The sequence below is a fragment of the Miscanthus floridulus genome, unplaced genomic scaffold (assembly GCF_019320115.1).
Source record: "Miscanthus floridulus cultivar M001 unplaced genomic scaffold, ASM1932011v1 fs_863_1_2, whole genome shotgun sequence".
Classification (NCBI taxonomy): domain Eukaryota; kingdom Viridiplantae; phylum Streptophyta; class Magnoliopsida; order Poales; family Poaceae; genus Miscanthus; species Miscanthus floridulus.
In genome coordinates, this window is record NW_027097364.1 from 138,611 (window position 1) to 161,538 (window position 22,928).

At 39.8% G+C, this 22,928-nt stretch overlaps 1 protein-coding gene across 1 annotated transcript; it reads left to right on the top strand.

Moving 5' to 3' along the window:
- The first annotated feature begins 2,142 nt into the window (after positions 1-2,142).
- On the top strand, positions 2,143-13,829 carry LOC136533346 (probable protein phosphatase 2C 75). The gene is made up of 5 exons (XM_066525906.1): positions 2,143-2,553; positions 8,711-9,079; positions 9,182-9,299; positions 12,688-12,911; positions 13,059-13,829. The coding sequence occupies exons 1-5, from the start codon at positions 2,287-2,289 to the stop codon at positions 13,467-13,469; spliced, it is 1,389 nt and encodes a 462-aa protein (XP_066382003.1). The 5' UTR covers positions 2,143-2,286; the 3' UTR covers positions 13,470-13,829.
- The last annotated feature ends 9,099 nt before the right edge of the window (positions 13,830-22,928 follow it).

Below are 22,928 nucleotides of genomic sequence, written 5' to 3' on the forward strand. Positions count from 1 at the left end.
GAAAAATGGAGACAGGGCAGGGATATGGTATGGGTATTGGTGGGTGTAATAGGTTGTGTCCTGCGGCCAACGGGGCTTAGCTTGGGTACACTATTTTCCTTGTTTGTGTCGATTAAGGACCGTTCGTTGATGTGGATGGTAGTCAGGTCATAGACTTATTATCCTAAGCATATACTTGCTTATGGGAGTGGGAAGGCTCATTATGCTCTTGTCATGGGTTCTATCTCTTTCTGGACTGACTGATTGGAGGCGGGAAAAGGTGGAGGTCTAAGTACCATACTGAGACCGGGTCTCAAGTGTAGGGGCTTGGAGTCCATGTTTGGACTAGGGACCTGGACCCCATGACAGGAGTGGAATGGGTTGGTCTTGTTTGTGCCAAGGATACAAACAGGAGCAGTGTGTTTTGGGGTATCCTAGCTGGGATACATTGGTTCACGAATCGTCATTTCCATGAGACGGTACGACTTGGCTATGGTCTAGCACCATAGTAAGAACGGGAAGATAAAAGATGGTGAAATGGTTCTGATTGCTTAACCCTTGCTTGAAAGTAGAATAGTGCTTAGCTAGAATGGTTAGCTAATGAAGTAATCGTGACTGCTAATTAAACTTGATCTTAAGTACGTACTTCTAGTAATGCTTTTCGCAAACAAAAAGAAAACAACAAACCAATATTGCCTATCATATTCTTTAGAGTTAGAAAACTATTCCCACTAGTCAGGTAAGTCTTGCGAGTACATTATGTACTCAAGGTTTATTTTACCCCTATTGTAGGTGCAGCTTGAGGAGTAGCTCTTATGTGGAGGATTCTTCTGGTGGGCACTGATAGATCATTATATCATTTCCACTAGATGTTTATTTTCGTTCTGCTGTTTAATTATCGCACTCTGAACTTTGGTATTGTAATAAATAATTTCCCAAAACTCTTGTTGTATGAAATGGACTAAGTATTGTAAGCTCAGTGCTCATTATTGGATTCTGAATGTAAAATGTGGATTGTTTTGATTTCTCCCTTGGGGTGTGCTCGACAGAACTATCTGATGTAGCTAACTTTCGGGGTGCTTAGTGTCTAGTTGAAGATGAGTGCCTCTGAAAGCATGTTATTTCGAGCAGTTCTACCATAGGCTTCACCACCTTGGATGCATCCTAGAGGCAGTAGAGAGGAATCTGACAAAGTTTGGGCTCGATTGGGATCAATGGAGGATTGGTCGATCCCTCCCTAGGCCTAGGATAGGCTAATCCCTTTTTGAGGCCAATTGGGCCTGAATTTGGTAGGGAGGTTCCCTTGTGGACCCTAGTCATGAACAGTATTAGGGACCTTGGAGCTCCACTAGATAGAAATGGGTTTTCCCTTTTGATCCATGTGTATGTGTGCGCGGCGAGCTCTGATTGGACGAGAGTATGGATCTTTGTTGTTCTTCTAGTATTTCTCTACATTGCCACCTACATGCAAATAAAGACTAACACCTATGGAATTTGCTAGAATTAAGCGCTACCACTATGTTGGATCTTGCATGTTGGTTGCTTTTATTAACGGTAAAAGTGGTACTTAAGAACCATCAACACATACGAGATAAGAGATCTACTCCAAACTAGACATAGGGTACCATATATGTGAACTAGTATAAATCTGTGTCCCATGTGCTACCCTTCTGATTCCCTATGTGTGATACACTGATCTCGATTGCCGGAGTTGAAACCTCCTGTCAAGAGGAATTTTAGTTATATCTTAATACACAATGTTGTGTGCTACTTTATTTTAGGACATTTACAATTTAATATCATATTTCAATCAAGTTCCAAGTAATATACCACAAAATGATGCACAAGGGCACAAGAATGTATCAAAAACATATAAAAATTATGGTATTTTCTTGATGAAATGGTCAACTTTAAACTTAACCAATGCAATGTTGAAAGACAATGCAAAAATAAAGCATGTGTCACCCAAACCATGCACAACCTCTTGTTCCACCATGCCCCTTGTACTATTTTCCATCCCGTTTTCCCCGTCATATGCACTACCACCCTATTCTTGTCTAGTCCCTGTCCTACAATTTTCCTTTTTCTCTGACCACCACTACCCCCAAATGTCTTCTATGTATATAGGTTGTTTCTCCTCCATATCCTACCAATTATGTGATCCTAAAAGGGAGCACTATTTCTTAGACTTGCTCGTATTAGGCTAATGTAGGGAGGGGATATTGGGCAACAATTGTTGTGGAGGAAAGGTTGAAGTTGATTTTAATCAAGGCAACACAGGTGGCGATAGCGACGACAGCAGGGGTGATGATGGCGGCACCATCAAGTGGTGGATGCAGTGGCTGCCTTGACTGCCTACAGGATATTGTGCGAGCACTATCGATGGGATCATGCCTGACAGTAGAACAGCGGTCAGCCATGGTTGCGGGAGCCACGCATAAAGGGAGAGATGGAAAAGAGAGGAAAGAGGAGGTTCATGGTAGGATAATAGGAAATGGAGTGGGTAATTTGTCTTGCATGTTCACACGACAGGGGAAGAAGGGTACCAACCAGGATGCCATGGTTGTCTGGGAGGTATGTATAGCGCTCCCTCTTATGTTCCCATCGACCTTGATTTCTTTACATTATGAAATGGTTTACCTTTTTTACAATGCCTTCTTTTTAAATTGTTAAAGTTCGTTATCATTGTGATGCATCTTTAAGTATCAAGAACAAATCCATGCATATAATAAGGTATATTGAACTAGAAATTAAGAATCCAATTGTGTGCATCCATCCAACCTTTCATTTTCTGAGGATAATACTATATATTGAAACAATTCAATTTCCTTAAGTGATTTATCTTGATGGAAACAATTGATGACATAGAGTCAGTGTTGGTCATCAATCCTCATTTTCTCTGTTATCATAGCTATTGTTGTAAACTAAGCAATCAGGGGATGTAACAAATCATCCTTTAGACCTTGTTTGGATGTTGTGTTGGAGTGGATTGGAGTGGAATTTAGATCAAGTTCCACTCTAATCCACCCCAACACATGTGGATTGATGCGAATCTGCCTACATCCAAACAAGGCCTTAGAGTTTTATCATCCTTAGTTATGTTTTTTGCTAATATAGAAATGATGTCAGTTGTTTACTATTTTTCCTAGCCTTTCTTGATGAAATGGTCAATATATGTTCAAACTTTGAAAATAGAAAGATTGTAGAAATTGTAGCTCCAAAATATGCATCCCTAAAACTACGCACAACCACTTGTTCCTCCTCTCTCATTGTAGTATTTTCCATATCTATTATCACCATCGGATCCACCACGAACCTATTCTTGTCCATTCTCCATGCTAGCTACCACCATACCTTTTTAGCCTCATGCACCACCACCTTTTGATGTGGTTTTGCCTTTTCTAGTCAGTTCTTACCCCCCTCTTTTTTTGAAGTGGTCACAATAAGGAGCACCACTGCTAATGCTTTCTCCAGCTAGAATCTTGGGTAGCAAACTGACATAGGGAGGTGGGATCTCGAGTGGCATGGGTATTGGGTGAAGCAAAAGCTAGTGAGTTGATCAATTAAGATAGCACGACAATAGTGGCTACAAATTATAGTACATATGAAGACACTACCATCTGGTGGTGGAGGCATTGGGTGCTTCGACTGCCTATACCATACGTTGTGCTGAGCACTACCAATGTCATGCCGAATGTGTGACTTACCACGGTAGTAGGGGTGGGGCCCAAGGTTTAATTGGAAGATGGATTGAGTAGGTGCCTAGGAGATCACAAGGAATGAGGTAGATGATGTGGCTTGACTATTTTCGTGCCAGGGAAGGAAGGGCACCAAATATGATGCCTATCTCTGTAAGAGTATCCTTGGTGCAAGTTCTTTTATTGTTTTTTTACTCTCTCATTTTGTATAATTAGGAACGTTAATTGCTATCTAGATACACCTTTTATTTTTAGAGAATCCATGGTTTTAATAGGATAACCCAAACTAGAAAACAAATAGTATGAATCCAATGTGCTGATCTGCCCACCATTTCATATTTCGAGAAAGCATGCATAGTGGAAACAATTCAATTCCCTAAAATGTGATATGTCTTAATAGAAATAAATCATTGACACACAAACTCAATATGGCTCACCAATCTTCATCTTTTCCCTACAAGCATAGTGATATATTCAAATTAAGAAATGGTTGGATGTAACAAATCATTGTTCTTTGTTTACCTTGTTTTCTAGACTTTATGCTATTGCATAATGAATTGGTTTGTTTAAACTCTAAAGAATGGATGCTTCCAGACAATGTAGCAAAAAAGCATGCATCACCAAACTATGCACATCTAATGTTTCTCCATGCCTCTCATACTGTTCCCCCTCCCTGCCTTCCTTGTTGGATGCACCAGAACCCTACTCTTGACCACTCCCCATCTAACCTTTTTATCTTTGTATTTAGCCACTTTCACTGCACCTTGGCATGCCTTCATCTGTACTGGCCAACTATCCTACCCCTTCTTGTATATGGTCACGATTGGGATCACCGCCACCACCACCTATTTCTTATGCAAAGGTAAATATTGGGAGGCACTTAGAGCAACCACAATGTAGCAATAAGAGTAGTCCATAGGACTAAAATATTCCCTACCAGGTAGCTCAAACATTGTAAAACTTGTCAATAGAGTAGTCCATAGCAAAAGCTACCCCTAAGATTATGGACTACCGATAAGAAATAAAAAATACTATTGTTTCCTACTCCTCTCTCTCTCTTGTTGGATGGAAGGATGGAAGGGGGCTTTTTTGTCTCTAGTGGGACCCTCATTATAGACTACTTGTGGGCTGAATATTGTGAGAAAATAATAGTAGTTATGGACTAGTCATGTGGGTCCCATTGTTGTTTCCCTCATGCGACATGGGATCTTGGGTAGAACTGCAATAGAAGCATATGGTAGTGATGCTTTGGTTCTAATCGAGGTGTGTGATGCTATGCCTTTGGATAGTGGGGCAACATATAGCTTGATTATGTGCAGGATGTGGTGCCCACTTTAAATTGTGTCATGCCTAGAGATGGAGCAACAACTCGCCGAAATAGTGAAGGTATTACTTTGAGGATTTGGAGGAGATGGCAAGTTGCAGTAGGAGGCGGTATATCTAGGAGGATTACTAGGAATGGGGTGTGTCAGAATTATTTGCTCCGGCAATGAAGATCAGCAGTATCACACATAGGGAATCAAAAGGGCAGCACATGAGATGCAAATTTATACTAGTTCAGGTACGTGGTACCCAACGTCCAGTTTGGAGTAGATCTCTTATTCTCATGTGCTCAAGTTTACAAGGGCACTGATGGCTAGCTACTTGCCTAGGGTTGCTATGAACTTGTGTTCAGATACCGATCGGGGGCTCCTCACCCCATCATTATATAGTCTAGGGCCGGGGGTGGGGTTATAGATAGAGTCATGATCGGTTTATATGTGGGTTTCCTAAGATAGAGTTGGTTTCTAAATACATGTTGTGCCTTGTCTTTCAAGTAGATAAGGTACCCCGTCTACTTTGGACTTCTTGTGTAGCTTGCTTGGTGTACCTCATCCCCTTTGGGTTGTTTTCCATACGGTGAGGTACCCTAGATACATATCACCGATAGGATGGGCAATGTATCATGTTTGTTAACATAACAATGTAAGAAGGTTGCTGACAAAGACGACATGGCTTCCTAGTAGGTAGGTATGTATGTAATAGTGAGACCTATCTCTAATTTATGTCTTGGTTTCCCTTTTTTTACTCTCTCTATTATTTTAATCTGAAATAATCATAGTTGTCAAGATCTGCCTTGGATTATCGAGAGTAAATCAATGTATTTATTGGGATAAGCTACAGACATTAAGATTTTGATGTGTTGAGCTGCGCACCATTTTATCTTCCTAGGATAGAATTCTATAGTAAAAACAATTCAGTTTCTTGAAATGTGTTGTATTTTGGAAGAACCAATTCAATGAGTTGGCATGGCTTATCAATCTTTTTCTTTTCGTACTATATAGTGATATTTGCAAACTAAGCAACGTTGATATGCAAGAAATCATCTTTTCCTGGTTCCATAACCTTTTGTCATGTGGTTTGCTAATACAGAGTTGATGCCATTGTCTACTATGTTTGATTGCCTTTTATTTTTTTTCATCATTTCTTTAAAGAGGTGAAAAATGAAGATAGATGGCAAGTGCTTGACCGATTTAGGAACAAGGTTCAAATCTTTTGTTAGTTTTGATGCTTCAAATGCATACATCAGCGTGCACTTCCACTTGGAACATATTAAATTGGCTTTGCCTGCTACAGTGCTACCTTATCCTATTTCTACACTTTGGCTGTTCCTTGCCCGTATAGGTGGATAACCCATCATTGTCTTAGATGTGCTACTAGAGGCTCCACGGAAGGCAAAGGAGAGATGACTCATCTTGGAGTGGGCATAATACTTTTTGTTCGTATCAAATGTTCAGTGTTCCAACTTAAATAAAGAATGCTAGTAGAGACTGCAACACCAAAACATTATTCTTCCTCCTTGCACAACCATAAAGCAAATAGTGAATTTTGGATTTCTCATTGTGTTCTCATGGAATCTCTGTTTGATTTTTCTTTTTTCCTAAAAATACAATCTAATGTATCAATCAACATTTTAAAAGGAACAATTCAAAGGATGGTTTAGCACTAAGGATGGAGCAACATCATAGAGTTTCAATTAACTTTGTAGGCTTAGACGTTTGGAAATTGCAAACAATATATTGCTTTATAAAAAAACACTTGTGATTTGATCATCTGGAAATAATATCCTTATTTATTACTAATGTAGTAAAAAAGATTATGCTTTGGGATGTGTGCAGACAAAAATATCTAAGTATTGATTCATAGTTGTCTATTGTGAGTAGAATTTAAACATTTAAAGCTGGTATACCAAAAAGTAGCTTCAGAATAATTATGTTTCTATGTCAATAAATATAATATATATAAATTAGTTGTCAAAGTTGTATTTTGTAGATTGTGTTATGTCAAAAACAAACTTCCTATGACCGGATCAAGTACATATTTCTTGAAGTTTCATAATTAAATGGTTGAGGTTTAAATAGCAGAATGTGACATGGGGAGTGCTCTAGACCTCACAGCTGCCAGCCCCCTCTGTGCCTCGCCATAGCTAGGGCAACCCACCAAAAATTGGGAGAGCTGCAGAGAGGGTGGAGGAGGGGGCCTCTTCTCCCTGAAGCCATCACAATGCGCAGTTGGGTCTAGCGGCAAGGTGCTGGTGTCATGCACAAAAATTTCACCGTGCAGCATGGGGATCCGGGAATGGGCTAGCTAGCGACAACCAAATCTCGGCCTGCAACGTCTATCGTTGCGGCGCTTATGGATCTGACTCGGTCCTGTTAGGTTCTAGAATTGAGGTTGTGGTGCATGCTGTGGTGCTACTCACGGCCTAGTGTCAGCAACAGCTGTGAGTGGCTGGCATGCATCATGTGGTGAATGTTGCATCAAGTGGCCACACTGTGGTAAAGCTGCGCCATTGGTTTGCCCACGTCTGTGTAACTTCATACTTGCTAGCTAGGACGGTTCTTAAAAAAAAAAGTAGCCAGGAAAATCGATGGTGTCCACAGACCACAGGTGACAGATGGCTAATGACCATTGTGTGTGGCAATGTGGGCTGTGCGTGACTGGCTATAGTTGTAGCATGCGTTAGCCTTAGGTTCTGTGTGGTGGTGATGCAAGTTCGACGAGTTTTGTGGGTTTGTTTGTTCCTGCCATTTGCGAGCTAGTGAGGTGCCTGTATGTATTGACTAAAAATCTTGGCAAGCATATGTTGGTTCTAACAATGGTGACCCTTTGGGCACCACTCTCTTCTTGGAAGTATTGTCAAGTTTTCCTTGAAATCTGGCTGAAATTTTCGATCTTGTGGAGCACTGCAACTTAGTATATAGCATTTGTCAATCCACGGTTGCTCAACTAATTAAAAAATTGTAACTTGAACTTCTGAGTACTTGAAACATATGTATGGGCCACTATGCTATCTCAAAAATAGTTATCACGTTCTTCAATTTTAACATAAAGTTTGTCTTCATGCCACTTCATTTATACAAGTTATAAATTCTGTGCAGCACTTATATATTTCTAAGGTGGTCCACATTATCTAAGGTCCCTTGAAATGCTTCAATTTCTAGGGGTGGTTGGTACACCAACCCTAGGAATCGCTTTCCATGGAGGGTCTAAAACAAATACACCTCTAAAACTAGTTTGCGTAGTACTTCCTCCATTATTTTTTACATGTCACATTAGGTATATTGTAAATCAAACATTACTATATATTTGACCATCATTTCAAAAATCCATATAGTTTTACAACCTATGAATTATATATAATGAAAAAAAATCATAGTGAATCTTAGAACATTAATCTTATCTCATGAATCTACTATAAAACTTTTTTGAAACTGATAGTCAAAGATACAAATATTTGACTTAGGACAAACCTAATACGACATGTAAATAAAAACAGAGGGAGTAGTGATAAAAGCATGACCTGCATAAGCATGAAATGTAATTAGAAAAAATAGAGTGAAAATTTTTCATTAAGTTATACTCCACCTTTGACAATGGCTCCTTCAAATGAATAATTATATTTGCCTGTTTCCAAATTTTTTATCTTATATATTTGTATTCTCTTTACATTTGATCATAACTCCTTGGAGATATTGTTGCATTATGTACAGAATTTTAATGGAAGATCAGACACGGTTTTTTGTGGAGTTTTTGATGGCCATGGTCCGCATGGCCATATTGTAGCAAGGAAAGTTAGAGATACTCTCCCTTCGAAGCTGTGTGATTTGATATATGATGACTTTGGGGAGAGCCCCATTTGCAATTCAGATGGCTCAATTCTAGAAGAAACTTTATCTCCGTACGCAGATGAAGAAGGCAAGTCTCCAATGTCTGTACAGAAAGTAGAACGTCGGGAATTCTTTTCCTCAATGAAAGATTCATTCCGAAAGGCTTTTAGAGTAACAGATAAAGAACTTAAATTACATCGGAATATCGATAGCATTTGCAGTGGAAGTACAGCAGTTACTTTAATCAAGCAGGTAACTTGGTTGCTCATTTACCTATAAAAAAAGTGGTCTGTACTACTATTACATGAGAATTTAATATGTCTATAATTTAAAGTTTTGCCTTCTTATTATCAGGGCCAGGATCTTATTGTTGGGAACTTAGGTGACTCTAGGGCTGTATTAGGAACCAGAGATCAAAACGGCCGTTTGGTTGCTCATCAATTGACAGTTGATTTGAAACCCGATCATCCAAGTAACTCTCTGTCACTTCCAAAATTTAAAATATGTGTCTTCTGTTTCCTTTTCAGCTCCAATGTGAAGCTTGACCGGTTCTACAGTTGTTTCTAGGTAGCTACCATTGTTAGGAGAGGGTAACAATAAGGGGGGAGGAGACAGATAATGGATACTATTATTTGCTCAATTGTCAAGTGGCAACGATGTGCATCTGCCAGCCTGCCACACATGATAGAAACTAAATTTTAATAGACCAGCTAATAGGATATGGAGACGTCTGACCATAATTTAGAGATTATAACCTATCTTAGAGACTTTCTAGATTGCGGATGAAATTTCCGATCATGGGACTCGATCAATCCAACATGTCTGGCACATATTATCTGCACCGGTGGTTTTTGTCAACCATAATATCTCGTCTATACATGACTATCCAAAAATATTAATAACAAAATAAGTCATGTCTCTCTTGAATCTGTAAAATCTTCCACATATTTTGATTTCAGAATGATTTTGTGTAGTAGTAGTAGAACTGGTATCTTCACAAATATTCTGTCTCTCTTTCTAAATGATTTATTTATTTGAGTGGAACGACACTTGGTGTTAGAAAAAAAACATATGTTATTGGATAACTAGCTTAAAAGCATATGTTTATTTCTTTAGGAACATGAAAAAATAAAAGTATGAGCATTAAAAGGGTTTTCTACAACGTCATTTTCCTACTTACATGTACCTTGCTTGTATCATGCCCAAGGTCCTGTTACAGGTTAAATCACACTTCTCTTATATGTTCTCCAATTTTTTCAGCAATTTCAAGCTTCGAACTAGGCATGCTTACCAACAACAATTTATAGACTCATATTATTTTTAAATTCTATACTCCCTTGATTCCCAAACATAGGTCATTTTGATTTTATTCTAAGCCATTTTTTAACTTTGATCAAATTTGTAGAAAAGTGCACCAACGTCTGAAACATCAAATTAGTATTATAAAATCCACTTAAATTCTTTTGATAGTGCATTTATTTTATATTGTAGATGTTAATATATTTTTTTGTAGTTATAAACTTGGTAAAAGTCATATAAGCTTAACTAAATATAAACTGAAATGGCTTACATTTTGGAACAGTAGAATATATAGCATTTTTTAGCGATATCAGGTTGTAATTCCAAAGCAGTTACATAGTAACACTTTATCAAACATGTTTCCTGCAACTAGTTATACGGCGAGCTAGAATTTCCTATGTTCTAGGGGCTATACCCATTATGGCCTCCCCAACGAAACCCTATGGCTAAAAGAAACGAAAACCCATGGTCCAAAGAACCAACGCATATGACCAGCAACGAAACAGTGAGCTGAAAGAAAGAATAAACTTGAGCACTAACTTAGGTTTGTTGGGATCCATGTGTCTTCGTCAACTACGACCTTTGCCAAAGGACTTATTAACTACTGAACTGATGGTGAAGGTAATGAAAGAATTTCGCTACACAAAATAAAGCAATTTCTAAAACTAAGAGTATCTCCAATAGTCTTTCTTAAACTCACCCTCTAAATTATCATTTCGAGAGTTATTTGAATACAAATCGCTCTCTATGTCTTTCCATCCTCCAATAATTTTTTACATCTTATGCACACTCTAGAGAGTCAATTCCGCTTTTTATCTTTAGCTAGCAAGAAATTTGGAATAGAGGAAGGAAATATTTGGAGATCTAATATAATTAAATAAATTGTAGGAAGGATACAGAGAAACTCTTGGAGTTACTTTAAGATGCAATCAGAGACCTCCACCAATCTTAGACAAAGATGTTTGCGATGCTTGATGGAACATTAGGTTTTTATCGTTCTGTTCTTTCGCTCAATTATGTACTGAGTCCCTCTATTTATATGGAAGCAGAATAGGCTTCGTTCCTGATTATATGGTGGCTTTCATCCACATTCCACCCAGCAGCGAAGCTCCATGTGTCGCTCCAGACAGCTTAGCCATCACCTACCTAAGCTTAGGCTTTTCTCCGGAGAACCTCACCGAAGGCCCTCGAGTCATCTTCTGATGAAAGGCCTGTTATAATCAAGAAAGTATCCAAAGTTGTTGGAAACATGTAAAGTGAATGGCAACTCGTATTAGCATAGTCTAGTCTATAACCACTAGTGAACCCCATCGAGCACTTGAGAGATCATATATGTTTTCCCTGGTTATTATATCATCATTGAGATTTTGATCCGTAAATCTGATAGGAATAGGGTGCTTCATCCTTCCTTACATGAGAATAACTCTCGAAATGGTGGAGAACTGAGAAACATGATTCGGCTTTCAATCACAAAAAACCGAACCCTGTAGTCACGACATTAAGTATCATCTAGTTATCAACCGTGCACTGTCCAGTTAACCTTACCCTGAAGGTTAATCTCTATCTGCGAATCAAAGAAAACTAACGCAACTGAATTTGCTGAAAAAACTTAAACACTTGAAGTTGGTGTTTTATGAACCGATGAATGGTGAAATTGTTCAATGAAACATTAATCTTAGCAAAGCTAAATCTTAACTTGGGAGACAACTACTGAATATAAAAGTGTTAGGGGCAGCCAAGGACCTCAACACGCATGCCTAATAGACTCCGACACGATATATGGGCCCAACTGTCCAATATATGGTGACACAACATCTCGACAGATTCTATACGTCCCATTTTATCAAAGACTCCTATTGACTTCGAAGGAATTTTGACATGAGATCAGTGTCATTGGAAATCTTGTCTCCTTAACTTTTTGTACACATATAGACCATTGAAAAGAAGTCCATATGCAATTTGGACGACAATTTTAGTATGGATTGCTCTAGAAATCCGAGGTTGACTCAAACGTAATATGGATTAGCCTTCAACTTGGCTTGACACCCATACTGATCTTCTCTGGCTGGATGTCTCTCTCCAAATACATCCTAGTGCTCTACATAATTACTAAGAACAATAATATCATTAGGTAGCAATCTATTCTCACAATCACCAAAAAGGTACTTAGGAAAAATGTCACCAAGATATTTAATTATCGTGCTCGAGCCTTATTAATTTGTCCTTACATAGCAAGGTGAGGTGTGTTAGTTGTGTATATTAAAAGTGGTGATGTTCTCATCCGAATCAAGTTTAGTGTCCTCATCAATAAAACGGGGCCTGTCCCCATGTTTGAACTTTTGGGATTCTTAATTTAAAAGAAAATAAACTTTATATTTTTATTACATGTTTGAATAATAGGTCCTATATATTATATGTTTATTTATGTACAATTGCACTAGCGATGTGTATTGACTTATCACTCAACACTGTTAAGTGCTCATTCAATTCCATTCCGAGTCCGTAATTTGACATTATCATAATGGCGAAAACTCAGAATAATGCAATATATTATTTTGTAGGAGAAGCAAGGAGAATCAAACGATGTAACGGAAGGGTTTTTGCTCATCAGGATGAACCAGATGTATCTCGCCTTTGGCTTCCTAATTGTAACTCCCCTGGTCTAGCAATGGCACGCGCTTTTGGTGATTTCTGTCTAAAGGATTTCGGGTTAATCTGTGTGCCTGAAGTCACCTATAGACAAATCAGTAAGAAGGATGAATTCATTATCCTTGCTACAGATGGGGTAATGAAAACATTGGTGCTTATGTTAATTATGTGCTTTCCAATAGGTTATCTGATTTCAATATATGGAAACTCAAATATGCACTACTTGATTCGCAAGTGAACTACTTGAGCCCAAATTGCTCTAATATGCACTCTATGCCTATAGGTGTGGGATGTCTTGACCAATCAGGAAGTCATGGATGTGGTTGCTTCATGTTCTGAGCGTTCATCTGCAGCTCGTTCTATTGTTGATTTAGCAAATCAGGCATGGAGGTTTAAATATCCAACGTCCAAAACTGATGATTGTGCAACGATATGTCTTTTTCTCGACGTAGAGGACATTGCTACAGGCTTATCAGTGTCTTCTGTTACTAGCAAGGGAACTGGATCAAGTCAAAGGGCACAAGCTCAGTCAAGGAAGCCCAAGCTCCATAATAGAAGTGTAATACCTGAAGATGTGGATGATGGAAGTGAATCAAATATAAGTGGAGATGAAAGGTCCTTGGAGAGCTTCACGAGGTTGAACACACTACTGGCACTACCAAAGTTCGGTGACACAAGTCCAAAAATGAAATGAAGCTTATTGCCTTTGCAATTAGCACCATCAATTGATGTTTTCGACAGGAAAGCATTGTTGGTTTTATTAGCACACTTTGTGATATCCCAACATAATTGTCGTTTACTCAAAGGATGAGTAGGGCTGCTACATTTCTATCCTAACTCGTATGTGGGAAAATGCTACTCTCCTAGTGACATCTGTAATCTTTATGGTCTCAGAAATATTCGACGTATATTGTGAAAACATTTTTCTTTTGAAGATATACCAAATCTTCGTTTGATCAACTGTATTTTGGTAGGTTGCCACATTTCAACACATTATGTGGTCGCCTATATTAATTTAAATCAGATGGATCACCATGAATGGTGGTAATCTTGCTAGGTTGCATTTATTTATGATGAGTGTCCAATCTCTAGTCTATCTAGCTATCTATCCAACTGATGCAATTAATAATGGGGTTCCAGCTCTTTCTTTTGATTGGTGTCTGGGATAGTGCCAGGTTCACTACTACACAAATCTTATTGCAGGCGTGCATTTTGGGTTGATGGGAGGCGGGCAAACTGTCCGCCTCCTCTAAAAAACCTGCATTAATGTAGCTTTATGGAGGCGGGCGCTTTGCCATTAATGCAGGTTGTCATTATAAGAAGACCGCATGCGTTAATAAGTATTAACGGAGGCGGCAGCACTAAGGTGTCCGCCTCCACTAATAGATTAATGGAGGTGGCTCCTTTTTAATTAGTATACCCGCCTCCGTTAATCATTTTCCATTAAAAAATAGCCATTTTATTTGAATTTGAATTTGAATTTTGTTTTCCCAATTTAAACACAGACAATATATATTGAGAACGCATGCAGAGAACACATGTATATATACATATATCCCATTCGTGTCTGGTCCTTACCGTAATCCCCTAGCGTTAGCCTCTCCGGACAGTTTCTAATGTTCTCGTACTTGTCATCCATGCGTAGTCGCTCTCGCGGTTGAAGTAGTCTCCCTTTTCATACACACAATGGTGCATGACAAATGAACATATGTCCGCTAGACATCTTATTATATCGTTCTCAGTGACGTGTCTCTTTGCCCACCAGTTTTGTCCATTGACTAGCTCTCTTTAGCCGATGATGAATTTCTCAGACTCTCTGAGGTACTCACAAATGAAGAATTCACATAATAGTGTCTCTATAGGTTGTTTGGCACACTGCATGATATATCTATATCTAATAATAAAGAGATAAAATTTTCGGCTATTTTTTTAGTCCATCATCCACTACTACAGAAACGATTTTTAGGGGCGGCTCGTAACCCTTTGTAGGGGCGGTTTGGCCAGCCACCCCTACCGAACCGTCTCTACAACCGCCCCTACAAATCGATTTGTAGGGGGCGGCTCGTATTACCAGCTGCCTCTACAAATTGATTTGTAGGAGCGGCTGTAGTACCAACCGCCTCTATAATACCTAGTTTGTAGCCCCTACAGTACGTTTTACCGCCAAAAAAAATTAAATTTACAATTCAAATTCGACCAGAACAATGTTTGTTTCCGCATATTTCATCAAGCGTTCGCATTGCCGAACGCCCCACGACCAACGTTCCGAACCGCGTTCGCGTTGCCGAACGCCCCGCGACTAGCGTTCCGAACCGCGTTCGCGTTGCCGAACGCCCCGCGACCAACGTTCCAAACCCCTTAGACTACAAGCACAAGAGTATTATATAAACTACAATTACAAGTCCAATTCACAAGAATATATACAATCTATCATTAAATATATAAATTCTATACACATTGTTATCAATATCCTAGAGCTAGCCTTTCAGTCTCACGAAGGTGTTGGTACTGTGGATTTCTACCTAAGTCAGACTCTCAGTCATAGTAGGCGCCTTTGACGTGTACAATCTGGTCCAATATAAAGTTACAAAGGTCGCCGATGAGCTCTAAGCGTTGGTCATCCTTGTATGGGTCTCTTTTCATTCCTTTCTCTTCTTTCCACTACAAGAGAATAAGTTTCGGTTTAGTATTTCAAACCATGTACGAAGTTTTTATACTACGGATGAAGAGGTTCAAACTTACCCTTAAGGGGTGTCTCCTGTAGGCATCGGTGTTACTTATCATAGAACATATATAGTATCCACAATGTACACTCCCAGGCTTCTGCTTGGGACACTGTGTATTTTGCATATGAAAATGTTAAGTAATGCTTTTAAGAGCCATGTAAAAGAGTACTGAAGAAGTAAGTTACACTTACCGTATATAGTGTTTTTATAGCCAGCTTTTCCTTCCTTGCTGGATCATGCCTTCCGTGATGTGTAGTGACATAGAACCTAAATGCCCTGTTCGAATTATTTTAGCAAATACAACTTGTTAGTAGGGATGAAAACGGTATGGATATTTTTCGACCGTATTCGAAACCGAATCCGTTCAGAGGGGTTGAGATCTGTCCATATCTGAGTCCGGATATCCAACATCTGATACCATATCCGTATCCGTATCCGAATACTCAAATCGCATATTTATGATGTCGATATCTAATCGTATCATATCCAACATAGTTGACACTATCCGTATTCGAATCCGAATCTAGGACAGAAATATGAAAACAAATGTAATATCAGTGATATCTGTCCGTATCCGATCCAGTTTTCATCCCTACTTGTTAGTATCCAAAAGTGAACGTTACAAGTATGCACATAAACATATAAGCTAATGAGGATTAGTCGATATATATACGTCTTAAGAATCGATATGAAGTCTTTGTATGTCACCGGATCCCTATCTATTGAATCAATGACCCATGCCATGCTCCTCCCAACATTGACGGCTATACAAATCCAGTGATTGCTGCATGGATTTAATCATAGAACTAGATAAGCTCTTTTGCATCGAATAAAATATATCGAATAAAGCTTTAAGTATAGAGTTGAACTTACTCGAAGTTGTATGGTAGCCATATAGTAGAGTGCTGTTGGAGAATTTTAAAAGCGAGGGCAATGTATGCCACAACCTTAAGGAACTCTTCCCTTAGTTTCGTCGTACGGATGTACTCTTTCTCTCGAAGAGTCTTTGCAGCAGCTAGCTCTTTGGCATCCAGTTTCCACTATTTAGGGTAATTAAAATTTGTTTGGGCTATAGCTTGAGGGTCTATATACTCGGCTTTCACACTTAGAATTTGTTTGACAATGTGCACTTGCATTCTACAAATCACGGCGTGGGTTAGTTACAGCAAAATTTAAAGATTACATTCATATCATATCGGGAGGACAAGGACTTAGAGGCACCACGTGCAAATTAGATTCATCTCCATTGCTCCCAGGTGAAAGCATGTTTGCATGTCATTGAAGTCAAAGACAATTTTCCCGACTGGGCTTCCAAATATATCGGTGGGGAAGCATGCTTGTATCAGGTCTATGCTCATTGGGAGAACACACAAATACCAATCATGGAACCTTCTCATTCCAAGTGGTAGGCATTGGATGTCCCGGTTTGGTAGAAAGGGCTTGCCTCTTTCATATGTTTTCAGGCAATCCTTTGACCATTTGATAGCATCAACATTTGAACATTGTTTGCAATTTGGTGGAGTTTGCTAGTGATGGCCTCCTTAGAACCCCGTGATGGGACTTTTTTAACTTGGTTCTCAGGCTTGAACTGGTCATGGGAATACCACTTGGACACAAACAAGACATCTTTCATCAAAACATAAATTGGCCTTATGGTGATTGGATGCTTCTTTCGAAGTTCCCATTCAGGCACGTCCTCATCTTCTTGTGCATCACCTTCTTCAGGAGGCACTCGTTGTTCATGTATCGGCTGTGCTTGTTAAGAAGACTATGGTATCTCATCATGCACTTGCTCAGTACTGAGCTGGAGAAGGTAGTGGCATCTCATTAGGCATATGCTCGCTAGGAGGTGGGGAAGAATGTGGCATCTCAGGAATGTGGTGGTCACGAGACAGGTGAAAATATCTCCTCGACCTCAACAACTCGCTCCAAATTTTAGAGAGGGGGATGCGGTGAAGAAGCAGTCAATATAATGTCCCATTTGTGCTAGAGGATGAACTGCCCAATAACATCTCTGAGTAACACCAGCCCCTCGGGAGTTGCGTAGTCTATCCTCCACTACATGAACTCGGGCTTCACGGTATGCACCTCGACCCTAGTGTAGTCCGACTGGTATCTTATTATTGTGGTGTAAGCCACAGGAAGGATGTGCCACACCCATTGCCACCTCCATCATAGTGTTCTAGCCGACCACTGAGAAACACCAAGGTGTAACTAGTTGGTTCTCATATGCGATCGATGGGGGGTTGTAGCTGTAGTGGAACCTTGGCTGCTAGGAACTTTCAGAGGGCTGCCAACTAATGCCAGTTCTCCCGACGGCATCACTAATATTCATAGCTCCGTAGATAGTCCTTGCTCCTCCTAGCGCCTTTGCAACTAGAGCCTTCACTTGGAGCTCAAGATTAGTCTCCTAGTCTCTACCATGTTTCTTGTACATGTGACTGTCCTCTTCGAATCCTTGCTTCCAGGTCATCCTTTTCCCTAGCCCCCTAGTACGGCCTATGTGCTCCTTGTTTCCCAAGCCAAGGCTAAGCTTGTCCCTCTCTTTGGAAGGATTGAATGAGCCCTTCTCCTTGTCTTCAGCATATTTTCAGTATCCTTGATACTGCCTCTTGGGTCTCCAGCTGATCAAACTTAAGATTACCGCCAGATGATTCTGTACTCCTCGCATATATCCAATTCCTTGAGCGTACCTGTAACACCCTAGGTGTTAAGCTTGCATAATTTGACTTGCATTGCATGAGTATGAGCATCAAGCATTCATATATAAGCTTTTACAATTGAAACATATGATTCAAACATACGAAACATGCTTGTATTTTATGTTTCCTTGTATATATGCATATGATCATGAGTGAATACATGTAGATGGTTGATGTGAGTCACTAAAACATCATAGCTATACTTAGGATGACTAGTGAAACAATGTTCATGAAGATCACTTTGCATGATCAAGTACTTAAGTGATGCTATGAAGGTGATCTAGAAAGCTTTGTGTGTAACCTAGTGTATGAAATGATTGTGTGACCTTATCAACAGCTTGAACATGTTTAGAGTGTCATTATGAGCAACCTTGGTATTCATGGCTAGAGCTAATTTGGTCACTAAGTCATAGTTCAAGGATGAGTCATCATTTGAATGTAATGGGTTTGACCAAGTTTGAACTATATGATAGAGACTTTGCATGGATGTGTGCACTAAAGTAAAGTTGTAGTGTTGGATGAGAGGGACAACTTTTATTTTTGGGTCATAGGCTAGTTTAGCTCCTAACATACTTAAAAATTGCTCACAAGAATCAATATTTCATTTATTTCAGCACTTAGGAAAATTTTTCTAAGTCTTGCGTGCTTGCAGTTTGATGGTCACTACTTTGAGTTGATTTTACTCTCTATCCATTGCAAATTAGACCTTGATTTCTAAAGGAGTTTTGTAGCTGGAACTTAGGGCTACAAGTTCTGTTTAGGTTGTTTGCACTAACAAGCTACAGATCAGGAGTTTTATCGCTGTCAGACCGTGTCGTCAAGCTCAGTTTGGGGCTCTGATGGCCAACTCGTTCGGTCTTCAGTGGCCGACCGGCAATAGAGCATGGCCACCGTGTGGTGGAAGTGAAGCCACGCATCACCGCTGGTCTGAGCAGCCAGGCCACATTGAGCCACAACACGCCTTCATCATCCCCAGCACTCACCTGCTCCATCCCCGCGCTCTCATTTCACTCTCTGCCTCTTCCTTCACCCACCCGCAGCAGCCGCAGCAGTGGACAGCGCCGCCGTCACCATTGCCGGCCACCTTGCTCGCCTTACGCCGCATCACGTCGCTTCTTCGCCACCGCAGCAGTGCCATGTTGCCACCTCCACCGCATCACCGTGCCACCTCCGCCGAGCACCGCGCCACCTCCGCCGAGCACCGCAGCCACTCCACCATCATCCCTAGAGTCTCACCGCACCCACATTGCTTACTAACTGTGCCCGGTAAGTCGTCGTGGCCGCACCGCCTCCGACCGCCTTTCGCTGTAGCGGTTGGTGCTCTAGAACCTCCGTCGTGTGTAGTAGCTCGTAGACTCATTAGATCGAGTTGTCGTGGTCACCGCTGGTGTAGCGCCGTCGTCTCGCTCTACCGTGCTGCCATTGACGCCGCCGCCATGCTTAGCTCTGGCAATAGGTCCAGCTTGTCAGCTCAATAGGTGCGGGAGGTCATGGGGATCATAGTTGGGTCGGTGCCGTCGCCGGAGAGGGTCGCCATCAGCGAATTCCGGTTGTTCCACGCTGTGCTCTGTATTGCCGTAGCTGACGTGTGGGGTCGACTAAACTGACGGCTCCAGCTGTCAGTGACTCGATGGAGAAAGCTAGTTCATTTGTTTTCAGTTTTATTGCAAACTTTGAAAAATGATATGTAGGGTTGTAGAGATCCAAATCTAGTGAACCAAATTTTGTTGTATTCCTTAGGAAGTGTAGTTTGTTATAAAAATATGAAATGTGCATTTTCTGGTATTTTTCAAGATGATTTAAATATAGTTAAATGAGTGCTTTTTGTATGCTTACCGTTTTGTAAATTAGATATCATTGAGCTAGAAAAATGATAAAAATGTGATTCCAATTTTATGGGTTTTGTATTGATATGCTCTAGCTAGGAAAAATATATAACCTGTTGCTTGACACCTTTCTATAGGATTTTCCATTTTCACTAAAATAACTCTTGCTAGCTTGTTATTTTTGCATAGGATGTTATACATAAGCAAATGGTATGAAATTTTCACAGTAGCATATTGTGAGCATTAGGAGTCTAATGTAATTTTCTGAGAATTTATTGTGCACATTTGGTGTATGTTCATTATTTACCCTAATTATCTAGTTAAATTGATAAAGGTATTTAAATGAATAGTTTGGGATTGGACATTATGATTTCTTGAGTGTATTTGATGTCCTTGTACTGTTGGTATGATTGGTGAGGTCAAATTTGGAATGTTTATATGCAATAGAAATATCGTTACTTTATAATTTCGGGTGAGAAAGGTTTTTGGACAGATTCTGTGGTTTAGTATGTTGCATGGTAAAAATGATGTTTGCTGTAAAAATGGTTAATAACAAAGCTGTAGGTAACTTCTTCATATATCTTGTGTCAAAATTTTAGGACAATAGGCCAAAGGGTTTAGGAGTTATAGCTGTTTAAAGTTAGTATTCCAAAATGCTCGATCTCTGGAATTTCTGGACAACACTAGATTGATTGCCTATTTTGGTTAAGACAGATTGTGAATTAGCTTTTGGTGATTAAATAAGAGTTGTAGACAATTTTATAATATTTTCATAAAGTCCAAGATCATAGCATTTGGATAAGTAGAACTTCAGTTATGAGTAAAACAAGTAGCTGTTATTTGTGGTATAGTAAATGAATTGTTGAAGTGTTTGATTAAGTAATCAAGAAGAGATATGCACATACTCAGTAAAATGTGATACACTTGTTATTACGTTAACACCATGCTGTTAAGAATACTTACAAGAATGCATTCATCATGTATCATCATACTATACTTGTCAGCATGTATGCATTCGCAATATCTTATGCCATATCCATGCATATAGGATCGATAGAGCAGATAACGTTGTTGGAATTCAACGAAGGAGAGAAAGGGGACCAGCAGGAGATTTCTCAAGCTGCAGCTCCCGAAGAAGAGGAGCAGACCCTAGAAGAGCTTCTAGAGTGCCCTGACCACCGCCCCACTTCCTTTCTGAAAGGCAAGCCCTGGAGCATTCTAAGTCTCCCAATATTTTACAAAATATTACTCGAGTCCTTTATGATTGATACATTAGGTTATAAGAGTTGATTGGAACCCCTTGATACATAAGATTTCCTTGTCCAGAAATATACCTTTAACCCTATGTAGGTCCATGATCGAATATATGCTTAGCCATGCTTAGATCGGTAGAAGTCGGGTGTTTTCCTATCACCTGCGAGACATAGGTGGATACCGAAGCACGATTGGCTATATTTGCTATCATGGAAAAGAACCATGGGGTAATGTAAATCGAGGCCGGGTGGAGTCTATGGTAGGTTGACTCATGTGATTCCGTCTGTGCTGATTAAGGATCGTACCGTTGTTGGACCTTTTGACAAGATTGAACGCATGCCTATCACTTAGCTGGTCGGATAACTCGTTCCAACCGCAAAGTTGGGTAGCTCAACTTAGGCCAGGCCCCACTCTATAAGAGTGCACACTCTGGATGGTAGTAAGGATGTGTGGAGAGCCAGACTGAGCCCAAGGGTAGGCTAGGCCTGAATGTCCTGGCATTTGGTGTCCCTGATTGTGCGGTGCTGGACGAACCCACGAAATGTGTACTTGAGTTGTACCAAAGGTGACCTAAGGCTACTGTGGCTAGTAGACCTAGGTTTATGTTAGGAATAAATTCCCAGCTGGTTGAAATCAATTTGAATTGCCGTCTCTCCCGGATAGTGAGAAACTTGGCTAGCTCCAACCTTATAGTAATTGTATTATGGAATATGATGGTTCAGATAAATATGGAATTACAATACCTGCTATGGTTACTATTGTATGCTCCTAAAATGGTTTACCACTTGTTTGGCATAGGATAGTTGCTAATTTAGAGATAGATAGTCATAATTAACTTGATAATGGAAATCATAATTATATAACTAAGTTAATCGCTTTTTATGCAAAATGTTGTCAAGCTATCTCCACTTATACAGCCTTGCATAATCCTTAGAGTCAATTTATTTTTGGTTTATGACGGGTAAGTCTAGCTGAGTACCTTCTCGTACTTCAGGGTTTTATTTCCCATTGTTGTAGATGGCACAGTATATCATGGTTATTGCAAGAGTTGCTTCTATCCCGCTGTGGATGAGGAGTAAGCCTTGGGCAGACTTCTTTATTAATCTATCTATATGCTTTTGTGGACTACTGATCGTATGTTGGCACTGTACTAAACTATATTGGCAAATGCTACTTTCAAACTTAATTTGCTTCTGCTATTATCTATCAAACTTGGTTTGTAATAACTTTGTTTCATACTCTGATGATGGAAATGTATCTGCAAACTTTATGTAATATGTGACATGTATGTTGAATCATGTATGATCTTGGTTGTTTGTGGATCATTTATCGAGACCCGTCATGGTACTCGATAGACTACCTAGGTTTATATGGGCTCAAGTATGACAGTGCGACCGCTTGCTGGGCTGCCATTGTACGGTTTGGGGTTTCCAAATCGATTAGTGAAAACAACATAGCTTTCAAATGATTACATTAATATAAGTTTCAAATACATTGCTAACATAAGTGACATCCTCAGATAAAAGCATATAGATGAGAGATAACATAGAGTCACCGAGCCCACCGGTGGTTAGCCACCATCTTCAGTAGGCCAAAACTTCACCTGCAACATGGTGGGATAAACCCTGAGTACTCGAATGTACTC